Source organism: Callithrix jacchus, chromosome 4 (genome assembly GCF_049354715.1).
Source record: "Callithrix jacchus isolate 240 chromosome 4, calJac240_pri, whole genome shotgun sequence".
Classification (NCBI taxonomy): domain Eukaryota; kingdom Metazoa; phylum Chordata; class Mammalia; order Primates; family Cebidae; genus Callithrix; species Callithrix jacchus.
The window spans coordinates 6,112,341-6,134,641 of NC_133505.1; the positions used below are offsets into that span (position 1 = coordinate 6,112,341).

Sequence of the window (22,301 nt, forward strand, 5' to 3'; positions counted from 1 at the left end):
TGTCCTTGTACTTGTTCTTGAAGTCCTCCACCAGCCCTGGCATGTTGCCAGACTCAGCCTCCAGCTTCAGCTTTTCCTGGCCCAGCGTGTCCAACTGCTGCCGAAGGCTGATGTAGCTCCCAAACATGCGGTCCGTGTTCATCTGAGCCATTTCTCCTGCTGCAGGAGGCTCCACCTGGTCTCCAGCATCTTGTTCTGCTGTTCCAGGAACCATACCTTCTGGATAAAGAAGGCAAACTTGTTCAGGGTCTTGAACGCTCCTTCTTCTGGGTGCACATGGCCTGGATGTTGGCTTCCACCTCCAGCTTAAGGGGGCTCAGCAGGCTCTCGTTGACTGTGATGTCTTCCGTACCACTGGCCCCACCATAGCCTCCACCCAGACCCATACTGGTTCCCGGGCCACCTTGGAAGCTGCTACTCCTGTCCACTCTAGAGAAGGTCAAGGAGCTGATGCAGGCACTGGGCCCACTTGTATAGGCGCAGGGGCCAGAGGTGGACACCTTGTAGGACTTCTGGGTCACCCTGATGGACATGGTGGACCAGGAGGGTTGAACCAGGTGGAGATTCAAGAAGGTGCAGGTGCTTCTAGGTGCTTTTTTTGTTTTTTTGAGGTAGGGTCTTGCTCTGTCACCTGGGCTGGAGTGCAGTGGTGCCGTCATGGCTCACTACAGCCTCAACCTCTTGGGCTTAAGTAGTCCTCCCACATTGGCCTCCCAAAGTGCTGGGATTACAGGTATGGGCCATCACGCTCAGCCTTCTCTATCTTTTTTCCCTTCGTAAATGCTAAACAGTGATTTTATTAACTTGTCAACAATCATCAAGGAGTACTGTGCCCACAGATCGGGCTAGGATTTACAGAGCACACAAACATGGGCGACAGGTCCCCTGGCCTCTAGTTTGATAGTCCTTGAAGAGCTTCCTTGAGTGTGTCTAATAGATTCTGAAGTAATTATGGCAACTTGGACCAAATAAAGAATGATTTCGTTGTTGGGAGCCCCACCTTCTCAAACAACTTTAGCCTTAAGATCTTTGCTTTTAAGGTATGTATATTGACACAGCCCCCACTCAGGTGATGTTTTGCAGAGCAAAGGACTGGTGCACGCCAGAGGTGTGCCAAGGGACCTGCCACCTCCAGCTGCACTCAACACTGCCCTAAGCTTTGAGTTAAAGGCGTCTGCCAGACAGAGGTCTCCTTGCCTCCCTGTGACAGTTTGCTTTCCTGTCAATTTATCCATCTATCCAATTAAAAATAGCCTGTGAGACTTTAAAAAAAATCAATTAACAACAACAGTGCAACAAAGACATGATGCTATTTTGTAAAGTAAACCTGAGTAATTGAATTTTATGTGAGGAGCAAAGTATTATAAATAATATAAGTAAGTGGAGTGAAACTATATGAAGAGAGAACAAATGGATGGAAGGGTGCATGGAAAGGTGCAGGAATCTCTGGATGGATGAGTGGGTGGATGCGTGGAGGGATGGAGGGATGGATGGATGGATGAGTGGATGAGTGGGTGGATGCATGGAGGGATGGAGGGATGAGTGGATGGATGGATGAGTGGGCGGATGCATGGAGGGATGGAGGGATGGATGGATGAGTGGAAAGGTAGAAGATTGGAAAGATGGATGGATGAGTGGGTGGATGCATGGAGGGATGGAGGGATGGATGGATGGGTAGGTGGATCTGTGGAGGGATGGAGGGATGGATGGATGAGTGGAAAGGTAGAAGATTGGAAAGATGGATGGATGAGTGGGTGGATGCGTGGAGGGATGGAGGGATAGACGGATGGATCGATGAGTGGGTGGATGCATGGAGGGATGGATGGATGGATGACTGGAAGGGTAGATGATTAGAAAGACGGATGGATGGGTGGGTGGATGAGTGGGTGGATGCATGGAGGGATGGATGGATGAGTGGAAAGGTAGAAGATTGGAAAGATGGATGGATGAGTGGGTGGGTGCGTGGAGGGATGGAGGAATGGATGGATAAGTGGAAAGGTAGAAGATTGGAAAGATGGATGGATGAGTGAGTGGGTGTGTGGAGGAACGGATGGATGAATGGATGAGTGGGTGGATGCATGGAGGGATGGAGGGATGAGTGGAAAGGTAGAAGATTGGAAAGATGGATGGATGAGTGGGTGGATGCATGGAGGGATGGAGGGATGGATGGATGGGTGGGTGGATGTGTGGAGGGATGGAGGGATGGATGGATGAGTGGAAAGGAAGATTGGAAAGATGGATGGATGAGTGGGTGGATGTGTGGAGGGATGGAGGGATACATGGATGGATGAGTGGGTGGATGCATGGAGGGATGGATGGATGGATGAGTGGAAGGGCAGACGATCAGAAAGACGGATGGATGGGTGGGTGGATGATGGGTGGATACGTGGAGGGATGGAGGGAGGAGTGGATGAGTGGAAAGGTAGATGATTAGAAAGACGGATGGATGGGTGGGTGGAAAGGTGCGTGGATGGGTATGTGGGTGAAAGGACAGATAGATGGATGGGTAGGAAGGTGGGAGGATAGGAGGAAAGATAGATGGGAGAATGAATGGAAGGATTAAGTGGATAGAGGATGAATGAGAACGGGAAGGTAGAAGGATGAATGTTTAGATGGAGGGTTTGATGGATTGACTGTAAGAGCATGCGGTGATCTTTCTGTGGGAAATGCTGATTGTTTATTTGCTTGCCAGACTGGCCAGGGATTAACAAGACTCCCTTTTCCTGGTTTCTTAAGCAGGAGGTGCCTCCCTGTGCTATGCCTCTCTCCCTCATTAGAAACTGCTTTATTTTCAGGTTGTGCATGTAAGCAGTGCAGTGAGGGGAGGACGTACTCCAATGCAGTCATTTCACCGAACCTGGAAGCCGCCAGGATCATGCGGGTGTCTCACACCTTCCCTGTGGTAGACTGCACGGCCGCGTGCTGTGACCTGCCCAGCTGTGACCTGGCCTGGTGGTTGGAGGGCCGCTGCTACCTGGTGAGCTGCCCCCACAAGGAGAACTGTGAGCCCAAGAAGATGGGCCTGATCAGGTCTTATCTCACGTTTGTGCTCAGGCCTGTTCAGAGGCCTGCAAAGCTGCTGGACTATGGGGACATGATGCTGAACAGGGGCTCCCCCTCGGGGACCTGGGGGGACTCACCGGAGGATATCAGAAGGGACTTGCCCTTTCTAGGCAAAGATCGGGGCATAGAGGAGATGTCTGAGTACTCAGCTGACTACCGCGAGCTGGAGAAGGACCTCTTGCAACCCAGTGGCAAGCAGGAGCCCAGGGCGGGTGCTGAGTACCCGGACTGGGGCCTGCTGCCGGGCAGCGATGGGGGCTTCAACTCCTCTGCTGGAGATAGCCCCGCGGCGCCAGCGGAGAAGCAGCAGGAACCTCAGCTCCATCACCTGAATGAGTCTGCTTCAACCCATGCCCCAAAACTCCCTGAGAGAAGTGTGCTGCTTCCCTTGGCGACCACTCCGTCTTCAGGAGAGGTGCTGGAGAAAGAAAAGGCTTCTCAGCTCCAGGGGCAATCCAGCAGCAGCTCTGGAAAAGAGGTGGGTGTGTTCAGGATGTGCTTGCGGGTGGGAAGGGCCGAGGGCGGCAGACCGCAGGAGGGGCTGGGTTTCCGGAGCTGTAGAGCCTAAGGAGGGTCCTCCTAACGGCCCCTGTCTCAGGCGTGGCAAGCAAGATGACTGTCTCTCCGAGATTTCTAGGAGGCAGAACATCCTGTTCCTTTGCTATGCCTCAATGGCCAGGCTGTTAGAAAGAACAAACAGTTCTGCCTTCAGGAGTCAGCCTGCTCGTAATGACTTAGCACTTCTCCCTAGAGATGCCTCTACCAGTATTTGAGGGAGATGGTATCTCCGTCCCTGGAGCCAGCACGCACACCCACCCAGGGGCTTTGAAAATCACGCTAGTAGGTTTCTTCCAGACCGACCAGGTGCTCTGGCTGTGGGGAACACAAGTATCATGAACAGTTGGATAGGACGAGAGATACGAAGGAGAGAACTTAAGCGCCATAAAAAGTTCCATGAAAAAGCTCAGCTTAAAAAAGAATGAGAGTCACTGGAGTGGAAGGATTTCAAAAGCAGGTGGAAAGCCCAAGTGTTAGGGCAGGGGGCCAGGGAGACAGAGAAGGACACGTGTGTGGGGAGACGGAGAAGGACACGTGTGTGGGAGACGGAGAAGGACACGTGTGTGGGGAGACGGAGAAGGACACGTGTGTGGGAGACGGAGAAGGACACGTGTGTGGGGAGACGGAGAAGGACACGTGTCTGGGGAGACGGAGAAGGACACGTGTGTGGGGAGACGGAGAAGGACACGTGTGTGGGGAGACGGAGAAGGACACGTGTGTGGGGAGACGGAGAAGGACACGTGTGTGGGGAGACGGAGAAGGACACGTGTCTGGGGAGACGGAGAAGGACACGTGTCTGGGGAGACGGAGAAGGACACGTGTGTGGGGAGACGGAGAAGGACACGTGTGTGGGAGACGGAGAAGGACACGTGTGTGGGGAGACGGAGAAGGACACGTGTGTGGGGAGACGGAGAAGGACATGTGTGGTGGCAAGCAGAGGGCAGCCAGAGCGCTCAGAGGCTGCTTGTTTGGACCCTGGTCAGGACTTGAGAATGTGGTCAGCATGTTGATAAGAGGAAGCTGAGGCCTATGTGGAAATGGAGTCAAAAAGGAACCTGGGAGTCCTTTAAGAATTTTTTAAAGGAAAAGTTTTCGTTTTTAAAACTCCAGTGCTTATGTTAGAATAAGTGAGGAATGCTGGATTGAATTGACTATACATCACAATCTCAACCATGAAAAATCACTAAAAAGGGTCTAGAAGTCATTTTTATGTGTGGGTTTTCTTTTCTTTCCTTTTCTCTTCTCTTCTTTTCTTTTCTTTTTGAGACAGTCTTGCTCTGTCGCCCAGGCTGGAGTGCAGTGGCACGATCTTCGCTCACAGCCACCTCTGCCTCCCTGGTTCAACCTATTCTCCTGCGTCAGCCTCCCAAGTAGCTGTGACTATAGGCATGCACCACCATGCCCGGCTAAGTCTTTTATTTTTTAGTAGAGACGGGATTTTGCCATGTTGGCCAGGCTGGCCTGGAACTCCTGACCTCAAGGGATCCACCAACCTCAGCCTCCCGTAGTGCTGTGATTACGGGCATGAGCCATGGCGCCCAGCCAAGATTTAATCAGAAGATTTTTTTCTGCTTATATTTCTTGAACTTCAAAGTGTCTATATTTTCCTGTACTTGTAACTGGATTAAAATGAAAAAACTTTCCATTAAAAATAATCTGAAAGTATTAAAGATTAACCATATCTACTCATATCAGTAAATATTAATAAAATTTACCCTCTTTCATGCTGCCAAGTCACCTACTTCCTGGTTTATACAGATGGAACTCTCTGAAATCAAGCTCTATTAAAAATCCTTTGGCTCATTAGTTCTTTGAGATTGGTTTTGTTAAAAGATAATTATCGAAATAGGTAGAATTGTGAATTGTTTAGATATAAAATGAACATGTGTTAGAGATTTGATTCTATGCATTAATCACTGAGGGAACTATGAGATTATAATGATCCTACCAGAAAACCTGAAGAACAGACACATTCATGGATTTAAAAATATATTGAAATGAATGTGCAAATAGAGGCAAAACTGGGTTTCCAGTGAGGAAAGGAGGGAGTTCAGTTGAACCTCTAGCAGGCAGGGGAGAATTTATGTGTCTGGAGACAAGAAATATATTACATTGTTATCAGTGACCTGCAACCTACAGAGTTGTAAAAATAGCTCAAATACAAGAACCACGAAAGTCAGACAACCTGGAGGTTTGTCCAGTAGATAATGTTTTTAATTTATTTTTACTTTATTTATTTTTTGAGACAGGGTCTCACTTTGTCACCCAGGCTGGAGTGCAGCGGTGCGATCTCAGCTCACTGCAGCCTCGACCTCCTGGGCTCAAGCAGTCCTCCCACCTCAGCCCACCAAGGTAGCTGGGACTACAAGCGCATACCACCATACCAGGCTGATACTTTATGTTTTTGTTAGAGACGGGATTTCGCCATGTTGTCCAGGTTGGTCTCAGATTCCTGAGCTCAAGTGATCTGCCTGCCTTGGCCTCCCAAAGTGGTAGGGCTACATATGTGAGCCACCTTGCCCTGCTGATGATATGTTATGTTCCACTGAAATACAGAATTTCCTCCGAAGTACAAGAGATGTGTAGACAATCTCTGAATAAGTGTTCATAAAAATTAGATGCATAGTGTAATAAGAAACCATATATTCCATATATTCAAGCCCAATACACTGATGTACAGCTGTGATCCCAAGTACTTAGGAGGCAGAGGTAGGAGAATTGCTTGGGCCTAAGAGTTAGAGACCAGCCTGGGCAAGATAGTGAGACCCCCTCTCTTAAAACAAAAAGAAACAAAAGAAACATTATTTCCTTGTGACACAGTGCCAAGTTTGTCAATTCGTGACATAAACTAAGATCTCTTCTCTCACCAAAAAAGAAATATATGTAAAATAGTTCAATTGTATTTGGTAAAGGTACCTAGAAAATTTAATGGGGAAAGAATAGTCTTTTCAACAAATGGTGTTTCGGCAGCTGGGTACTTACATGCAAAAGAATAAATTTAGACCCCTACTTCTTGCCTTATTTTTAAAAAATTAACTCAAAATGGACCAATGATTTCAATATAAGTTAAAACTATAAAAAACATGGAAGAAAACTCAGCATAAATCTCTGTAAACTTGGGCTAGGCAGTTATTTCTCAGTACATCAAAAGCATAGGATTAAAATAGAAAAGTGGTACATTTGAATTGATCAGAAGTAGCAGCTTTTGTGTTTCAGATGACAACATCAAGAAAGGGAAGCTTTCTTCATGGGATAAATATACCACAAAATGGGATAAATATACCATAAATATTGTATATGCTGGATATATAAATAACTCCTACAACTTAATAATAAAAAGACAAACAGCCTAATTCAAACATTGGCAAAGGATCTGAATAGAATTTCTCCAAAGATCATAGAAGAATGGCCAAGAAGCTCATGAAAAGATGCTGAGCACCACTCATCTTTAGGGAAATGCAAATCAAAACCACGGTGAGCTATCTCACATCTACTAGATACCTAGAGAAAAACGAAAAACAGATCGTAAGTGGTAATAAGGATGTAGAGAAACTGGAACTCTCGTACACGGCTAGTGGGAATGTGAGATGTCTCAGCCACCTCGGTTTGTTTTTGTTTTTTGAGAGAGAGGGTCTTGTTCTGCACCCAGCTTGAAACGCTGCGGTGCCGCGTGGCTTCCTGCAGCCTTGAACCCCTGGGCCCAAGTGATTCTCTTGCCTCAGTCTCCTGAGTAGCTGGGACTATGTCGTGTGCACCACAAAGCCTAGCTAATTTTTTATTTTTATTTTTGTAGAGATAGAGTCCCACTCTGTTGCCTGCTGACAAACTCATGGGCTTAAACAGTCCTCCTTCCTTGGCCTCCTAAAATGCTGGGATGATACGTTTGAGCCACTATGCCTGGCCCTAGGGTAGCTGCTGTGGAAGACAGTCTTGCAATTTTTCAAAACGTTGAATGCGGTGATCACATGACTCAGCAATTTCACTTCTGGGTATTTACCCAAGAGAGACAAACGGTGTCTACATAGAAACTTGCACATGAGTATTTATAACAGCACTGTGCAGGAAATAGTGCCATTGAATAGGACATCTACGAAAAATAAATCAAGATCAAACTTGTAGAGGATAAAGGACATTTTTTGCAACTGTGTTTTCCAGTGGACAAGACTAGAGAAATCACCTAAAACAAGCTGTTTTAAAGTAAATGAGTAGAGAACATAGAAACAAGAGCCATTTGGGACTTTTACTGATGAGGCCCAGCCGAACTTGAAGGCTGAAGTGGGCGATGCTGAGCTCAGTGGCTTCCATAGAGGATCCATTTTCCTTTGGAGGGGTGTGTCAGCGAGGACCTTGTGTCCTGATGACTTACTGAGGAGTTCTGTGGTGGGGGTTGTGGGCAGATTACCGAATAGTGAAGGGAAGAACTGGCATCTGATTCCTGCCTGCAGACACAGCATGCTGGAGAAGTGAATGTCGTAGAGAAGAGCAGGACAAGGGTTTTCTTCCCCCTCGGCCATTTCTGGCTTAGTGGCCTCGACCCAAGGTACCTTAATTTCTCTGATCACTGTCTGCCTTCATTCCTTAGTTCAGCTTGGCAGTAATTTTTCAGGACTTCATAAAACTAAAAACAAAAAAACAAACCAAAAAAACCCCTTGGTTTATCCCCTGGGATTTGCAGAGTGCCCAGTCTAAAATGCTGTGCATACATTATTCTGCGGCCCTGGTTTGTAGTAACTCCAAATTTCATACTATTCTTAGAGCGTCACAGCTTAATCCATAGCACTCACTTCACAAAGCCAGATGCCTGAAAACTCAGTTACATCAAACATCTTAAAATGGCATCGTGGACCCACTACCTGACTTTAACATGCAGGTCAGCTGGTTTCTCGTAGTTTGATCAGACAGCTTAATTTCATTATTTCATCTTTTTTTTCCGCCTTGGTTCTGGAGCTTCAGTCGCAGAAGGTTTCACCAGTTGCCCAGTAAATATCTGGAACCCAGTGGGAGCTCAGTTACCATTAGTGGCGACACCAGGGATCACACCTCCAAGCACAAAATTTATGCTGTATCCTTCCTCCCTCTTCTCAACTGTAGACAAGAGGAGTGTCGTTCAGTTAGCACCGATGCCCCCTCTCTGATTTCCATTTGGATTACAGCTTTGCTTTCTGTGGGTTTCTCACGTGCATGACCTCGGTGGGTCTTCTGTACTCTTATCTAGGAATTTTACTTACCTGGCTCCACACAGTTACTGACTCTAAGTCTCACAAGGTATTTTATTATCACATGATGCGAATTTTCCCCCTGGCACACACTATTTAATTAAAAAACTTTAACTTGACTAACTCTGTACCTGTAAGTTGTTGGTTATACGTAATGGATAAAATGAATAAAGATGATTTACTCTAGCAGCCTGTTGACTGTTGAACTATTTGATTGTCTTCACTTGTGGCTTTAGGGGTTGTCTTAGCTTGTGCTGCTGCAGTGAAATACATTGAATTAGTCCATTCTCACACTGCTATGAAGACACACCCAAGACTAGGTGATTTACAAAGGAAAGGGTTGTAATTGACGCACAGTTCTGGATGGCTTGGGAGGACTCAGGGAACTTGCAGTCATGGCAGCAGGTGAGAGAGAGCAAGCAGGGACATTGCAGATGCTTATAAAACCACCAGATCTCGTGAGAACTCACTATCGCAAGAACAGCATGGAGGAAACCATCTCCATGTTCCAGTTTCCTCCATCTGGTCTCTTCCTTGACACATGGGGATTATAATTCAAGATGAGATTTGGGTGAGGGCACAAAACCTAGCCATATTAACCATGACCTCGGTGGCCTAACTGTGTGTAACTCACAGTCCTAACGTTTGGAGGTCTGAGATCAGGACGCCAGCAGCGTTGGGTTCTTGTGAGGGTTTCTTGGTTTGTGGATAGTCATCTTTTTGCTGTGTCCTGACATGGTGGAAAGAGAACTAGCTAGCTGTCTCTCCTCTTCTTAGACGGGCACTAGTCCCATTTATGAAGGATTTACCCTCATAATCTCATTGCTTCTCAAAGGCCTCACCTCCAAATACTACAACATGGAGGGTTCAGATTTCAAGAAATGAATCTGTGGGGTGTGGGGGGAGGTGTGGGGCAGAAACATTCGTCCGGTGAACTGATTAGTTTAGGGGCTTCTGTAAGTACCCTCTCATTCTTTATTTTGAGTGTTTGTGTGTTTACCTGAACTAATCGTCCAACCCAGAGTTGCCTTATATTTCTAATAGACGGCAAAGAGTGTACTTGAGAGTTTTGGAATATTATTCATGGCATTTCAAACATGACTGAAGCTGATTTATGAAAAAGGTTGGTAACACTGAGTTGCTGGAAGAATTGAACTGTTGTTGTTGTTGTTTTGTAACTATTTATCTTTGTAATTGATCTCTTAGGTTCTAATGCCTTCCCATAGTCCTCCTCCAGCAAGCCTGGAGCTCAGCCCAGCCACCGTGGAGAAAAGCCCAGTGCTCACAGTCACCGCGGGGAGTACGGAGCACAGCTTCCCAACACCTCCCACTAGCACAGCCCTTTCTGGGTCCACCCCATCTGAACGACCCATATCTCCTACCACTGCTCCCAGGACAGGTAACTTTTAAAAAATAAAACTGGAAGAAACGTACTGAAGACAGGCTGTAGAATTCGGTAGTGACGGCTTTCAAAGTTGAGTCATTCCCTCCAGGCACATTTTGAGCATTTAGCGGGAAACGGTGCTGCTTACTGACAAAATAAGACATTGTCTTTTCCCTCAGAGCCTCCATAGTCCAGAAGAAGAGACTGACAGGTAGGGGGTGGTCCTGAAACACTGTGGTGGGTGCTGTAAGAGGCCATGTGGAGGCAGAGGGGCACCTTGATCCACTAGGAGGGCCCAGGGATGCCTTTCCAGAGGCGATGATGCTCAGGTGGAGTGAGCCAGCAAAAAGGGCATTGCTCTGTTGTTCAGGACGAGGGAGCAACGTGTTTCATGAGAATAGCGATCACTATGTTTACCGAGCACCTATGGAGCGCCAGGCGATAGGCTCAGTGCTGCTTCATCCGTCATCTCATTCATCGCCTATGCAAAAAAAACAGAAGTTCAGGAGCTCATGGGACATTCTAGAAGAAGTGTAAGGGATTCAGTGTGGCTGGAACTGGAGTGGCAAGCAGGGCAGGAACTGGAAAGATCGTGTATTTTATGCTATAAAATGTATTCTGCACTTTACTGGATGGGTTTAGAGAATCCCTGAATGGTTTTAAGCAGGAAAGCAAAATGATCAGATTTGTATTAAGAAAATAGTGTTGGCCAGGCGTGGTGGCTCACGCCTGTAATCCCATCCTTTTGGGAGGCCCAGGCAGGTGGATCATGAGGTCAGGAGTTCGAGACCAGCCTGGCCAACATGGTGAAACCCCATCTCTACAAAAAAATAACTAACTAAATAAAAAGAACTGGGCATGGTGGTACACACCTGTAATCCCACCTACTTGGGAAGTTGAGGCAGGAGAATTGCTTGAACTTGGAGGCAGTGGTTGCAATGAGCCGAGACAGCGCCACTGCACTCCAGCCCGGGCGACAGAGAAAGAGTTTGAAACTCTGTGTCAAATGAGGTGAAAAATGAAAACAGAAGAAAAAGAAAATAGTGTGGAGCTGACTAAGTTGACTAGAGGCAACAAGATCCATGGAAAGGCTGTGGTGGATGGCTGCAGGAATGGAGGGAAGAAACTAGATCCAGGAGATTGCGAGGGAGCAGAATCACGAGGGTTTGATGAGTGACTGAATGAACGTAAGGACGAAGGAAGAGGATGCTAAGATATATGAAAATACAGAACGAAAATTAGACGAGCAGCTGGGCTGAAGATAAAAGATTACGAGTCTTCAGTGTGGAGGTGACAGTTGAAGGCATGGGGGACATAGAAGATCATCTGGGGAGACAGCGGGAGTGAGCTAAGGAGAGGCCTGAGCACTGGGACCTGAGGGACATCATTATATAAGGAGCTGACAGTGCAGAAGGAGCCTGTAACACTGATTGGGTAGTTGTGCCAGGGAGGTGGGAGATCAAGAGGAAAGCTAGAATCTAGGAAGAAAGGAGGGAGAGAGTTCTACGGAGAGGGGTAAAACCATTTTCCATCTACCCTTCTAAGTTCTAGACTGGTGCCCCTTTAACAAAAGATAGATTAACAAGAGAACAAAAACAAGTTTATAACATGTGCATCTTACCTATACATGAGAGATACCCAGGGAAACGAGGAAATCTCAAAGCGGTGGCCTGGAACTCTGGCTTATACCGCATCTTGAACTAAAACAAGAAAAGAAGGTTGTGGGGAAGCCAAGTGGCCAGAGGTGCCCAGAAGAGCAAGTAAGCAAGAGTGGGGCCTACGCTACAGGTTTGTCAGGACCTTTCCCACCGATGCGGATCCCCTGGAATTTAGTCACCCTCCTCCTCCTGGTGTAGAAACGGACACTGTTACAAATGGGGACTTGTACAAATGTGGCTCACGCCTGTAATCCCAGCACTTTGGGAGGCTGAGGTAGGCGGATCACAAGGTCAAGAGATTGAGACCATCCTGTCCAACATGGTGAAACCCCATCTCTACTAAAAATGCAAAAATTAGTGGGGTGTGGTGGTGCGCACCTGTAGTCCCTGCTACTCGGGAGGCTGAGGCAGGAGAATCGCTTGAACCTGGGAGGGGGAAGTTACAATGAGCTAATCTTACAATGAGCCAAGATTGCACCGCTGTACTCCAGCCTGGGTGACAGTGAGACTCCATCTCAAAAAAAAAAAAAAAAAAAAACAACAACAAACAAAAAAAATTAGCCAGGCGTGGTGGCATACACCTGTAATCCCAGCTACTTGGGAGGCTGAGGCAGGAGAATTGCTTGAACCCAGGAGGCGGAGATTGCAGTGAGCTGAGATCACACCACTGCACTCCAGCCTGGGCAACAGAGAGAGACTCTGTCTCAAAACAAAACAAAACTCATGGGGATTTCCTTTGTGGATACCAGTTCCCCTTACAAAGGAGTAACTTCTGTTTTCAGAGCTCCTCTTTGCTGTTTTTCAAAAAAGAAAATCAGCTCAAAATAATTCATATATCAAAGAGTTATACTTTCAATAGCATAGTCTAGTCTCCTGCAGTCTGAACCAAAAGTATCTGAGATAGGTCTCATTAATTTAGAAAGTTTATTATGGCAAGCATAAGAACGTACCAGGGACACAGCCTCAGGAGGTCCCGATGCCATGTACCCAAGGTGGTCAGGGTGCAGCTTGCTTGTTTGTTTTGAGACAGAATCTTGCTCTGTCACCCAGGCTGGAGTGCAGTGGCGTGACCTCGGCTCACTGCAACCTCTGCCTCCGAGGTTCAAGCAATTATCCTGCCTCAGCCTCCTGAGTAGCTGGGATTACAGGCACCCACCACCACGCCTGGCTCATTTTTGTATTTTTAGTAGAGACAAGGTTTCTCTGTGTTGGTCAGCCTCATCTTGAACTTCTGCCCTCAGGTGATCCGCCTGCCTCAGCCTCCCAAAGTGCTGGGATTACAGGTGCGAGCCACTGTGCCTGCCCACCTTGGTTTTATAAATTTTAGGGAGACATGACATCAATCAGTATGTGTGAGATGCACACTGCAGTCCAGAAAGGCAGGGCAACCAGAAGGGGGTGTTTTAGGTCGCAGGTAGGTAAGAGACAAAGGTTGCATTCTTTTGAATCTTTGATCAGCCTCTCACTGAACACACAATGTGCTTGTGAGAGGGTGGTGAGGAATAGTCACTTATGCCTTGTCTGACTCAATGAATCTGCATTTTTACATAAACAGTAGGGCAGAGAAAGCAATTAGATATGTATATGCATTTGTCTCAGGTGAGCAGAGGGACGACGGAGCCCTGTCCCTTGTCCTGCACCCGTGAAGATAAGCTATCGATTTACATGGCCAAGGTGAAATGCACCAAAACTGTTCTAGGGTAAAGATCTTGAGGCCCACAAGTTGTGAGGGAGTATGTAGCCTTTTTATGTTTGTAGTTATCTTACTTAGGAATAAAATGAGAGGCAGGTTTGCCTGACACTCCTCCCAGCTTGACTCTTCCCTTTGGCTTTGTGATTTGGGGGTCCCGAAGTTTCTTTTCTTTTCACAAGTCATGTTTTGGCTTAGCATGTTCTGGTCTCCTGCAGTTCCAGAAAAGATGTGTCAAAACTTCAGGTGTTGCAAAGGCCATGGCGAGGATTGCAAAGCTTTCATTAGATTGTCCAATAAAGAAGTTATTAGAATATGTAAGACCTAAGGGTTGGTTTCCTGAGCTTTTCTGTGGGCAATGTATTTTGGAGATTACTCTCTCTAACTTCTGTATTTACTTTAATCCTGAGCTTCAGCTGACAGAAAGATAATTGTGGAAGAGAAGCTGTGTAGTCTATGGAAGAAGAAACTGGCCTGGGAGTTTGGCCCAGGATCTGTGCGTTTTAATAGAACCTATTGCATTTAGTTGTGATGAGGATTAAATGAATTGATTATTTTAAAGCCCTTGGGACAATGCCTGGCACAGTTTAATCTGGTATATAAGTGTTTATTGAAATAAGTACCTTTAAATTGATTAAATATTGGTGGACCTATTGCTAATTATCCATAGCCTTGGACAACTTTGCCCTTCTAGGATTTAATCTCCCCATCTGTGACATGATAGGTTTGGGTCAATGTTCCTTCTAGGTCTATAGTTCCTGACTTTCAGGGCAAAGACTTAGTGAAAGTGGCAAGAGAGGAGCTAGCAAAGCCACTGAGAGCCTCTGCAGCTGATCTAGGGACTGCGGCCTGAGGAGAGGAGGAGATTAAATGATTAAACCAGCAGCCCGTCCACTCCTAGCAGGGGTCCCTCTGCAGAGCACTCAGCCTTTTTTTTTTTTTTTAAAAAAGTCTTTGATTGTTCTCTATGTAGTATCTGGACATGCCGCAATATATTTTACAAGTGACACTAATGTCTAGTGGACTCAAACCGACAGAATTGATGACTAGATCAGTGTAGTCCTGGTTATAGAGAAAGTAAGCAAGTATTGTTCCGAATGCTCACTTGGCGGATAAGCACTTTGGATGAGTTCATGTTCCTGCTGCTCAAGTTAAAACAGCCTCTTTATATTGAGGGCGACTGGATTTTGTTTTGGAAAGGTTCCAAGTACAAGGCCATCAGCAGTGACTCCTGAGAACCGAGTGCAGTAGGACTAAGGAGACAGAAACACTTAGGAATCACAGTCAGTCTTTTTCTAACTAAAAATAGCTAAGACCAGGGAGTCAAGAAAAGCTGGGAGCAAGGGAGAAAATGGACCCAATGCACAATTGTGTGAGACCTGTTTCACGCGACTCTTGTCACCCAACACGTTGCTCAGTCCATTTGAATCATCATTTTTGTCACAGTGCCAACTCGTATATGTGGTTTAAAGCCCTGCGCTATAACATAGGGCACAGTTCAGTTTCTAGACAGGAAAAACGTGCCTTAGCTAAAATCTTATGAAGAACTATTACAAAAGCATATGCCATTTTATGTTATGGATACTAAAAACAGATCTATTGTAGAACAGTAATGCAACATCATTATGTTATATAATTGCATGTATCATTTCTAATTAACTTTTAGTGAAAGAACTTACGGTATCGGCTGGAGATAACTTAATAATAACTTTTCCCGACAATCAAGTTGAACTGAAGGCCTTTGTCGCGCCAGCGCCACCTGCAGGTGAGAGTTTAACCTTCCTCCCTCACCACTGGGAACTGACACGCTGTTTACAACGCGATTCTGTTTCACAACGTCGCACAACGTGGCAAACGAAGGTGGAAGACAAGGCATTGATTACCCTAAGCATCAACGTTTGTTGAAACAGTTTAAAGTGCAGTAAGAGCCTAGGACATTAAATACAGTAGATACCGTCTAATTGGCCAGGATGGAAAGTCATACATTTCTGATGGTGGAAAGCAGAGCAGGACAGGCTGCCACGTACCAGTTCTTGACCTGTGATAATAACCTGTAGAACCTGGGAAGATTCCACTGGAATGGGAGGGAAGTGGTGCGCACCCATAGGTCTGTTCGCAGATGCCGTGGTGTTGACAGTCGTGGCTCTGAGGTTCTCAGGATACCTCACACTAGTTGCTCAGAAAGATTTATTCACAGTGCTCTTTCTTCTACTTGTCCAGTCCTCTACCATTCAGTGAACATTTGACCTGGGACCTGTGGCCTGCCAAATGCATTGTTTTTAAGGTAGACTCATTCTTAAGGTGTTTGACTATTTCTCATTTGGGTTAGTTCCTTGATTCATTTTTTTCTCCATAACATATGGGTCAAATTTTTATAAACAGAGATGACAATATTTGGCATTTGCATGTGAATCCTTTGAGATGAGGTACCTTATACTTTACTAACATCTTAAGGTGGGAGACAATTTTGTCTTCACAGAGACATGTTTATACTCTGTTTTCATGTCCTTAAATAATAAACCCCTACAACAGATCAAATGAACTGAAGTCTCCTTGCCTTTTGTTAAAAAGAGAAAAGCACAGTGCGTTATACTATGTTAAAACTGATTGGGTCATCAGATGTAGAACCCTAGGAAAAAAGTCATCAAATACTAATGGTCAAGTTAGGGAGCTTTATTTTTAACTTTATACATTAAAAAAATTCCTGTAAGTTGTATGCTTTTGTAACAAAAAAAGAAATTTTATATTAAGTAGATACATGTTATTCTTTACCTGGCTGAGAGTTGAAAATCAAGTTCCTAAGATGATAGCAAAACTGAGGGGATATAAACAAATAAACAAAAAATATATAAGTTAGAAGAAAGCAGAGTTTAGTATATCTAAGGAAATCTGTGCTGGTGGTTTTAAGGCCAACATTGGCCCTCTGCCCACGTTGCCCAGTGACCTCTCAGAATTCATAACTACTCATATTTATTTTTTGCTCTCAGAAACAACCTACAACTATGAATGGAGTTTAATAAGCCACCCCATAGACTACCGAGGTGAAATAAAACAAGGACGCATGCAAACTCTTACCCTCTCTCAAGTAAGTAACTGCAGATGGGTTGTGTTAGACAGCACAGCGTACGGCATAGAGCTCAGTTAATTAAGACCTTCTCAGCTGTGGAACCCAAACATCTTTCTTTCTTTTCTTTTTTTTTTGAGACGGAGTTTCGCTCTCATTACCCAGGCTGGAGTGCAGTGGCACGATCTCGGCTCACCGCAACCTCCGCCTCCTGGGTTCAGGCAATTCTCCTGCCTCAGCCTCCCCAGTAGCTGGGACTACAGGCACGCACCACTATGCCCAGCTAAGTTTTGTATTTTTAGTAGAGACGGGGTTTCACCATGTTGACCAGGATGGTCTTGATCTCTTGACCTCGTGATCCACCTGCCTCGGCCTCCCAAAGTGCTGGGATTACATTCTTTTTTTTTTTTTTTTTTTTTTTTTTGAGACACTCCTTTGTCCATTGCCCAGGCTGGAGTCCAGTAGCTCAGTCAACTCACGGCAACCTCCGCCTCCTGGGTTCAAGTGATTTTCCTGCTTCAGCCTCCTGAGTAGCTGGGATTACAGGTGCACACCACCACGCCTGGCCGTTTTTTTTTTTTTTTGTATTTTTAGTAGAGATGGGATTTCACTGTGTTGGCCAGGCCGGTCTTGAACTCCTGAGTTCAAGTGATCTATCCTCCTTGGCCTCCCAAAGTGTTGGGATTACAGGTATGAGCCACCACGCCAGGCCGCCAGTGTCTTTCTTATGGTAAGATCAAAAGAAGGATATGGATGAATAAAGCTTCAGCTGTGCAAGTGAGCAGGCAGACGGTTAGGAGGCATCGGACGGCTTTTCTTGATTTGAGTTAGTTGGTATATCTCAGCTTGGGGAAAAGAGTCTGGGTGTGCCACAGGCATCGCAGTGCGGTTAAAACCTGTTCTAACACCTGCTCTCCTTGCAGTGTTAAGTACATTCGACTTATCTCTGGTTCTCGATCAGGCACATCTCTAGAGTTGCCAAAAATTCCATCCCAGGTCACAGGTCGCCCTATCCCATATTGCTGTATGATACGAGCATTCACAAGAAACACGCCACCTTTCTGGCCTGGGAGATTATGTAAACTGACTTTGCGGCCAGAGGTCTGGTTTCCTACCAGATGATTATGTTGTCTTCGGCTCCTGGGACCACACAGCTAATGGTGCGGCATGGACTTGCATCATCCCCATGTCACTGAGCTCTGGTTCTCAAAGTGTGGCGTGCAGCCAGCTGCAGCCCACCCACCAGACCGAGGCGGTAAAAATGCTTGTTCACACACACACGTTTGAGAACTGCTGCCCTCTGCTGGTTCGTCTCACTTAGGCGTCTGCAGCGAAGCTAAAGGCCTGTCTAGGTGATACTTCGTGTTCTGGAATGCAGGCTTCGGACGTGGCAGCCTCTTGACAGATCCAGACGAGCCTCTCTGCTGAGCCGCTTCTCCATGCCGACTTTAGGAGTGTGGCTTCTGGGAGATTTTAGCTTTTACTAAGTAATGGACCCATCATAGCTTTTGCAAGTTGAGTTGTGTAACTTTGCTTTATGTTACAGTTGTCTGTCGGACTTTATGTCTTCAAAGTCGCTGTTTCTAATGAAAATGCCTTTGGAGAAGCATTTGTCAATGTCACTGTTAAGCCCGGTAAGCCTGTGTAGGAGAATGGCCTCCTGTTGTACACATTTATCTCAATTTTTGGTGCCTGGATGACCGTCTATCTATCTGTCTGTGTAGGGAGGGAGAGAGAGAGGAAACCTATTTTATAGTAGACTATTGTAGAGAAAACATGCCAAGATTATGGTTTTGTTTTGTTGTGTTTTGCTTTCTGTATAATACTTAGTACTTGCTTGACAAGGTTATTGCTGGCTGCTCTTGAATGGTGGCGAATCTTCCTCAGCCCTCTCTAGCAGACAATTATTCCATCCACCCTAACTTCTGCCTCCACTCTACACGAGTCAGGTTCACCTTCGGAGCAGGCAGCATGTTAAATACATTCAACGGCGTATTTATTCAACCAAGAGGTCAGGGGAAAATGTGTGCTCATCGGTCAGTGCATTCATGTCAATTAGAAATGGGTGGTTCTTGGGCTGGGCGGGCACAGCCCTGGCTTGGTGAGTGGAATGGGCTGGCTTTCAGCCTCCATCACCCCCTCACCTGTGCTGAGAGCACAACCTACACAATTAAGGTAAACCTCCCCCGAACCAACTGGAGCCCAGCCTGAGGACCTGACAGCTCTGTCTTTTGCATATTCTGCCTGGTTCTTATTACAGCTGAAGCATGATTGGGAGCGGAGGCTGGCCTTTTGGTCAGATATTGAAGATCCAGTTAATCCCAGGAGCCGGAACTGTAAACCCTTGCTCCTGCTCTGGAATTACTGCTCACCTTCTGTGACCAGCCTCTTGGTTATTACCGCATATCTTGACTGAGCCTGGGCTTACATTCAAAAGTCTAAATGTACAGACAAGCTCCTGAAATTCACGGAGAGACTCCAGACTTTAAAAAGTGCTCTCCACAGTTGAGGCCTGTAGGGTAAACACCTTCTTAACAAGACATTTATAATCATTCGAAAGCGGATAATTTTATGTGGGTCATGACATACGCATACACAACGTGGGCTCAGTCACTGCCATTTTTTTCCGGTTACAGCCAGAAGAGTCAACTTGCCACCTGTAGCTGTTGTTTCTCCCCAAATGCAAGAGCTCACTCTGCCTTTGACGTCCGCCCTCATTGACGGCAGCCGTGCGTATCCTGTGATAGTTTAGGGATTTCTTTTTTCTCTCTACATGCTAGGAAGTGTAGTGGGTGCTCTGCATCAAGGCTGGGAAGACTTACAGGCTGTTACTCCGATAAACGATCATTTCCTTCCTCAGTTTTATGCCTTCTTGAGTTCCTTTAGCTTCTCTGTTCTGTGCTTATTTTCCCTTCAGCTTTTGTCTATTCTATTAGAAATTTCTTTAGGGCCTGGCCATGTGATTGGGATAGAGCGTCCACTGAGGAATCTTCTTCTGGTGTGGAATATATGATTAGCAGTTGGAAAATCACTATGTAAATGCATCTTTATGTATATAACTTATTTTAGAAGATTACTTTAAAAGAATTCATTAGACACCAGGGATTATTTTAGATAATTTTAAATAAATTAGATTATTTTAAAGGAATTACTTGGATGCCAGAGAGGAACTCCTGTGATCCTCAGGAGGGGAAGTGCCCCAGACCAGATGGGAAAGTCACTTTTTTTTTTTTTGAGATGGAGTTTTGCTCTGTCACCCAGGCTGGAGTGCAGTGGTGCGATCTCGGCTCACTGCAACCTCTGCCTCCTCGGTTCAAGCACTTCTCCTGCCCTAACCTCCTGAGTAGCTAGGATTATAGGAGCATGCCACCACACCTGGCTAATTTTTGTATTTTCAGTAGAGATGGACTTTCACCATGTTGGTCAGGCTGGTGTCGAACTCCTGATCTCGTGACCTGCCCACCTCAGTCTCCCAAAGTGCTGGGATTACAGGCGTGAGCCACCACGCCTGGCCTGGGAAAATCACTTTTAACAACTCTTAGAAAGGATGTCTTCAGTGAGGAAGTATGGTATTTTAAATTATTAGTTCAGAGTTCATTCTTCTATTGGAGTATATGTGGAAGGGGCCCTTGAGTAACTACAGGTCTTGTGTAAATATATTTTGAAAACGTCCTGTGATTGACTAGGTTCAACCTTATCAGTGTACCAGGTAATTGCATTTTATGTACATTTAATCACAAAGCTAATACCAAATCCTGTAGAGAGAAGAATGGGAGAATACTTGGGAGAATTCTTGTTAGCTGCTAACAAGGAGAGCAGCTTGGTCGTCAGGAGAATCCTTGTTGGCAGCTAAAGCTGCTCTATTTTGCAAGCCTGCAAATGTACAGAGAGCACCTTGACATGATGATTTGCATCTATTCAAATATAGCCCATATTTCACAGTAATTGCCAATCAAATGGCGAAGCCCTAAAGAACTTTCTTAGCAATGTGAAAATAAAGTAGATTTTAAATGGAAATGTATCACATTTTGATTCCTCTAGTGAGTATGGCTTACTTCCAGGAAACTGTTCAGGATTATTAATCTGTCACACGAACTTGCTCTTTCCTTAAATGGATTAGATGAAACCCACCCCCTTCCAGGTCTAAGTTTCTGTGAATCCTCATGGTACATTTTGTTTGTTGACTTTTAAAGTAGAAATAGAAAATGTTCATGTAGGGATATGACGTTTCTCTGGATTTACCCCTTAATAATGAAGGTAGTAAAAGATGTTTTATAAGTTCTAGAAAAGCCTCTCGAGTCTTTCTGAGCCTGTCAGTTGAGATGCCTATTTATAGTGATCAGTAGGAGCTCACATGCTGTAGTTGAGGTGAGCGGAAGTAGCAATTCCATGTGCTGCATTTTGTTGGCTCCTGTTTTTTAAAAGCCAAAGCATCTGTCACTGTGCTTCTTAAATATTCAGCTGAGTGGGAACACCCTCACTCAAACCTGGTGGAAATCCAGGAGAAAAACAGCAACAATAATTTCGGGCGTAGGAAAGTACCTCCTTCTGATATACAGTACATAGCAATTGAGTTCTAGGCAGGTATATAATTTCATTTAAAAATGAATTTAAATATGCAGTAATTAAATTACAAAACTTAAGTTTTCCTCTTCTTGTATTTCATTCTTGTCTTTATTTCCTAATCTTTTAGAAAGTACAGATGACACTGAAATAGTGAGTTATCACTGGGAAGAAATTAGCGGGCCCCTTATAGAAGAGAGGACTTCCGTTGACTCCCCCGTCTTACGCTTGTCTCACCTGGATCCTGGTAACTACAGTTTCAGGCAAGTGGGTCCCTGCCTTTACTGTGCTTCCTGCGACTTAAATCTTGACTGTTTCTTTAAACTAATGCATATAAAAGACTGTACTTCTTATTTTGATCAAGAGAGGAGATTTGGCTTTCACGGGGGTTTTGGATCAATTAATATGAACTTCATTTATTTATTGGGGCAAAATTTGTATATGGTGAAATGCACTTTATGAGATTCATTTGATTCATTTCTATTTAATTATGCTTTACCATCTGATTGAGGAGGTCACTGCTGCTAACCCAGGAAGACATTGTCTAAAGGGCCCAGAAGGTGTCCCCACTCAGCCTGGTTGAGAAGGAAGGACTTTTAGGTGTTTGGTCTGCTGTCAGAGCCAGGGCAGAAGCTGGATCTTGGTTGTGTGGAGGGTGAGGCACAGTGTGGAAGGAAGCTCAGGATGCACAGGTGCCCCCTACATGTACTTGCCCCGAGACGAAAACCCTGCGTGTACCTGCCCTGCGAGGAAGGCCCCAAGTGTACCCATCCTGCCAGGAAGGCCCCGCGTGTACCCGCCCTGCGAGGAAGGCCCCGCGTGTACCCGCCCTGCCAGGAAGGCCCCGCGTGTACCCGCCCTGCGAGGAAGGCCCCGCGTGTACCCGCCCTGCGAGGAAGGCCCCGCGTGTACCCGCCCTGCGAGGAAGGCCCAAAGTGTACCCGCCCTGCGAGGAAGGCCCAAAGTGTACCCGCCCTGAGAGGAAGGCCCAAAGTGTACCCGCCCTGAGAGGAAGGCCCCACGTGTACCCGCCCTGCGAGGAAGGCCCAAAGTGTACCCGCCCTGAGAGGAAGGCCCAAAGTGTACCCGCCCTGAGAGGAAGGCC

At 45.9% G+C, this 22,301-nt stretch overlaps 1 protein-coding gene and 1 long non-coding RNA gene across 18 annotated transcripts in view; one reads left to right on the forward strand and one right to left on the reverse strand.

Annotated features, from left to right (window-relative positions):
- Positions 1-22,301, forward strand: part of KIAA0319 (KIAA0319 ortholog) — a 108,297-nt gene that overhangs the window by 47,104 nt on the left and 38,892 nt on the right. For 9 of the 17 annotated variants that reach the window (XM_078368184.1, XM_054253677.2, XM_078368185.1 and 6 more), the window contains exons 3-9: positions 2,796-3,541; positions 10,044-10,236; positions 15,236-15,334; positions 16,557-16,654; positions 18,180-18,267; positions 19,270-19,362; positions 21,327-21,459. In XM_078368184.1, the coding sequence (XP_078224310.1) occupies positions 2,876-3,541; positions 10,044-10,236; positions 15,236-15,334; positions 16,557-16,654; positions 18,180-18,267; positions 19,270-19,362; positions 21,327-21,459 (1,370 nt within the window). In that variant the 5' untranslated portion in view covers positions 2,796-2,875. Of the gene's footprint in view, positions 1-2,795; positions 3,542-4,891; positions 6,059-10,043; positions 10,237-15,235; positions 15,335-16,556; positions 16,655-18,179; positions 18,268-19,269; positions 19,363-21,326; positions 21,460-22,301 lie in introns of all 17 variants that reach the window. The other 8 variants (XM_078368192.1, XM_078368193.1, XM_078368189.1 and 5 more) reach the window with 3 other exon arrangements.
- LOC118152733 (uncharacterized) overlaps positions 10,572-22,301 on the reverse strand; it is a 46,852-nt gene continuing 35,122 nt past the window's right edge. Inside the window, exons 2-3 of the long non-coding RNA XR_004741473.3 lie at positions 11,843-11,921; positions 10,572-10,702 (exon numbers count right to left, since the gene is read on the reverse strand). This is a non-coding gene — a long non-coding RNA (uncharacterized LOC118152733). The remainder of the gene's footprint in view (positions 10,703-11,842; positions 11,922-22,301) is intronic.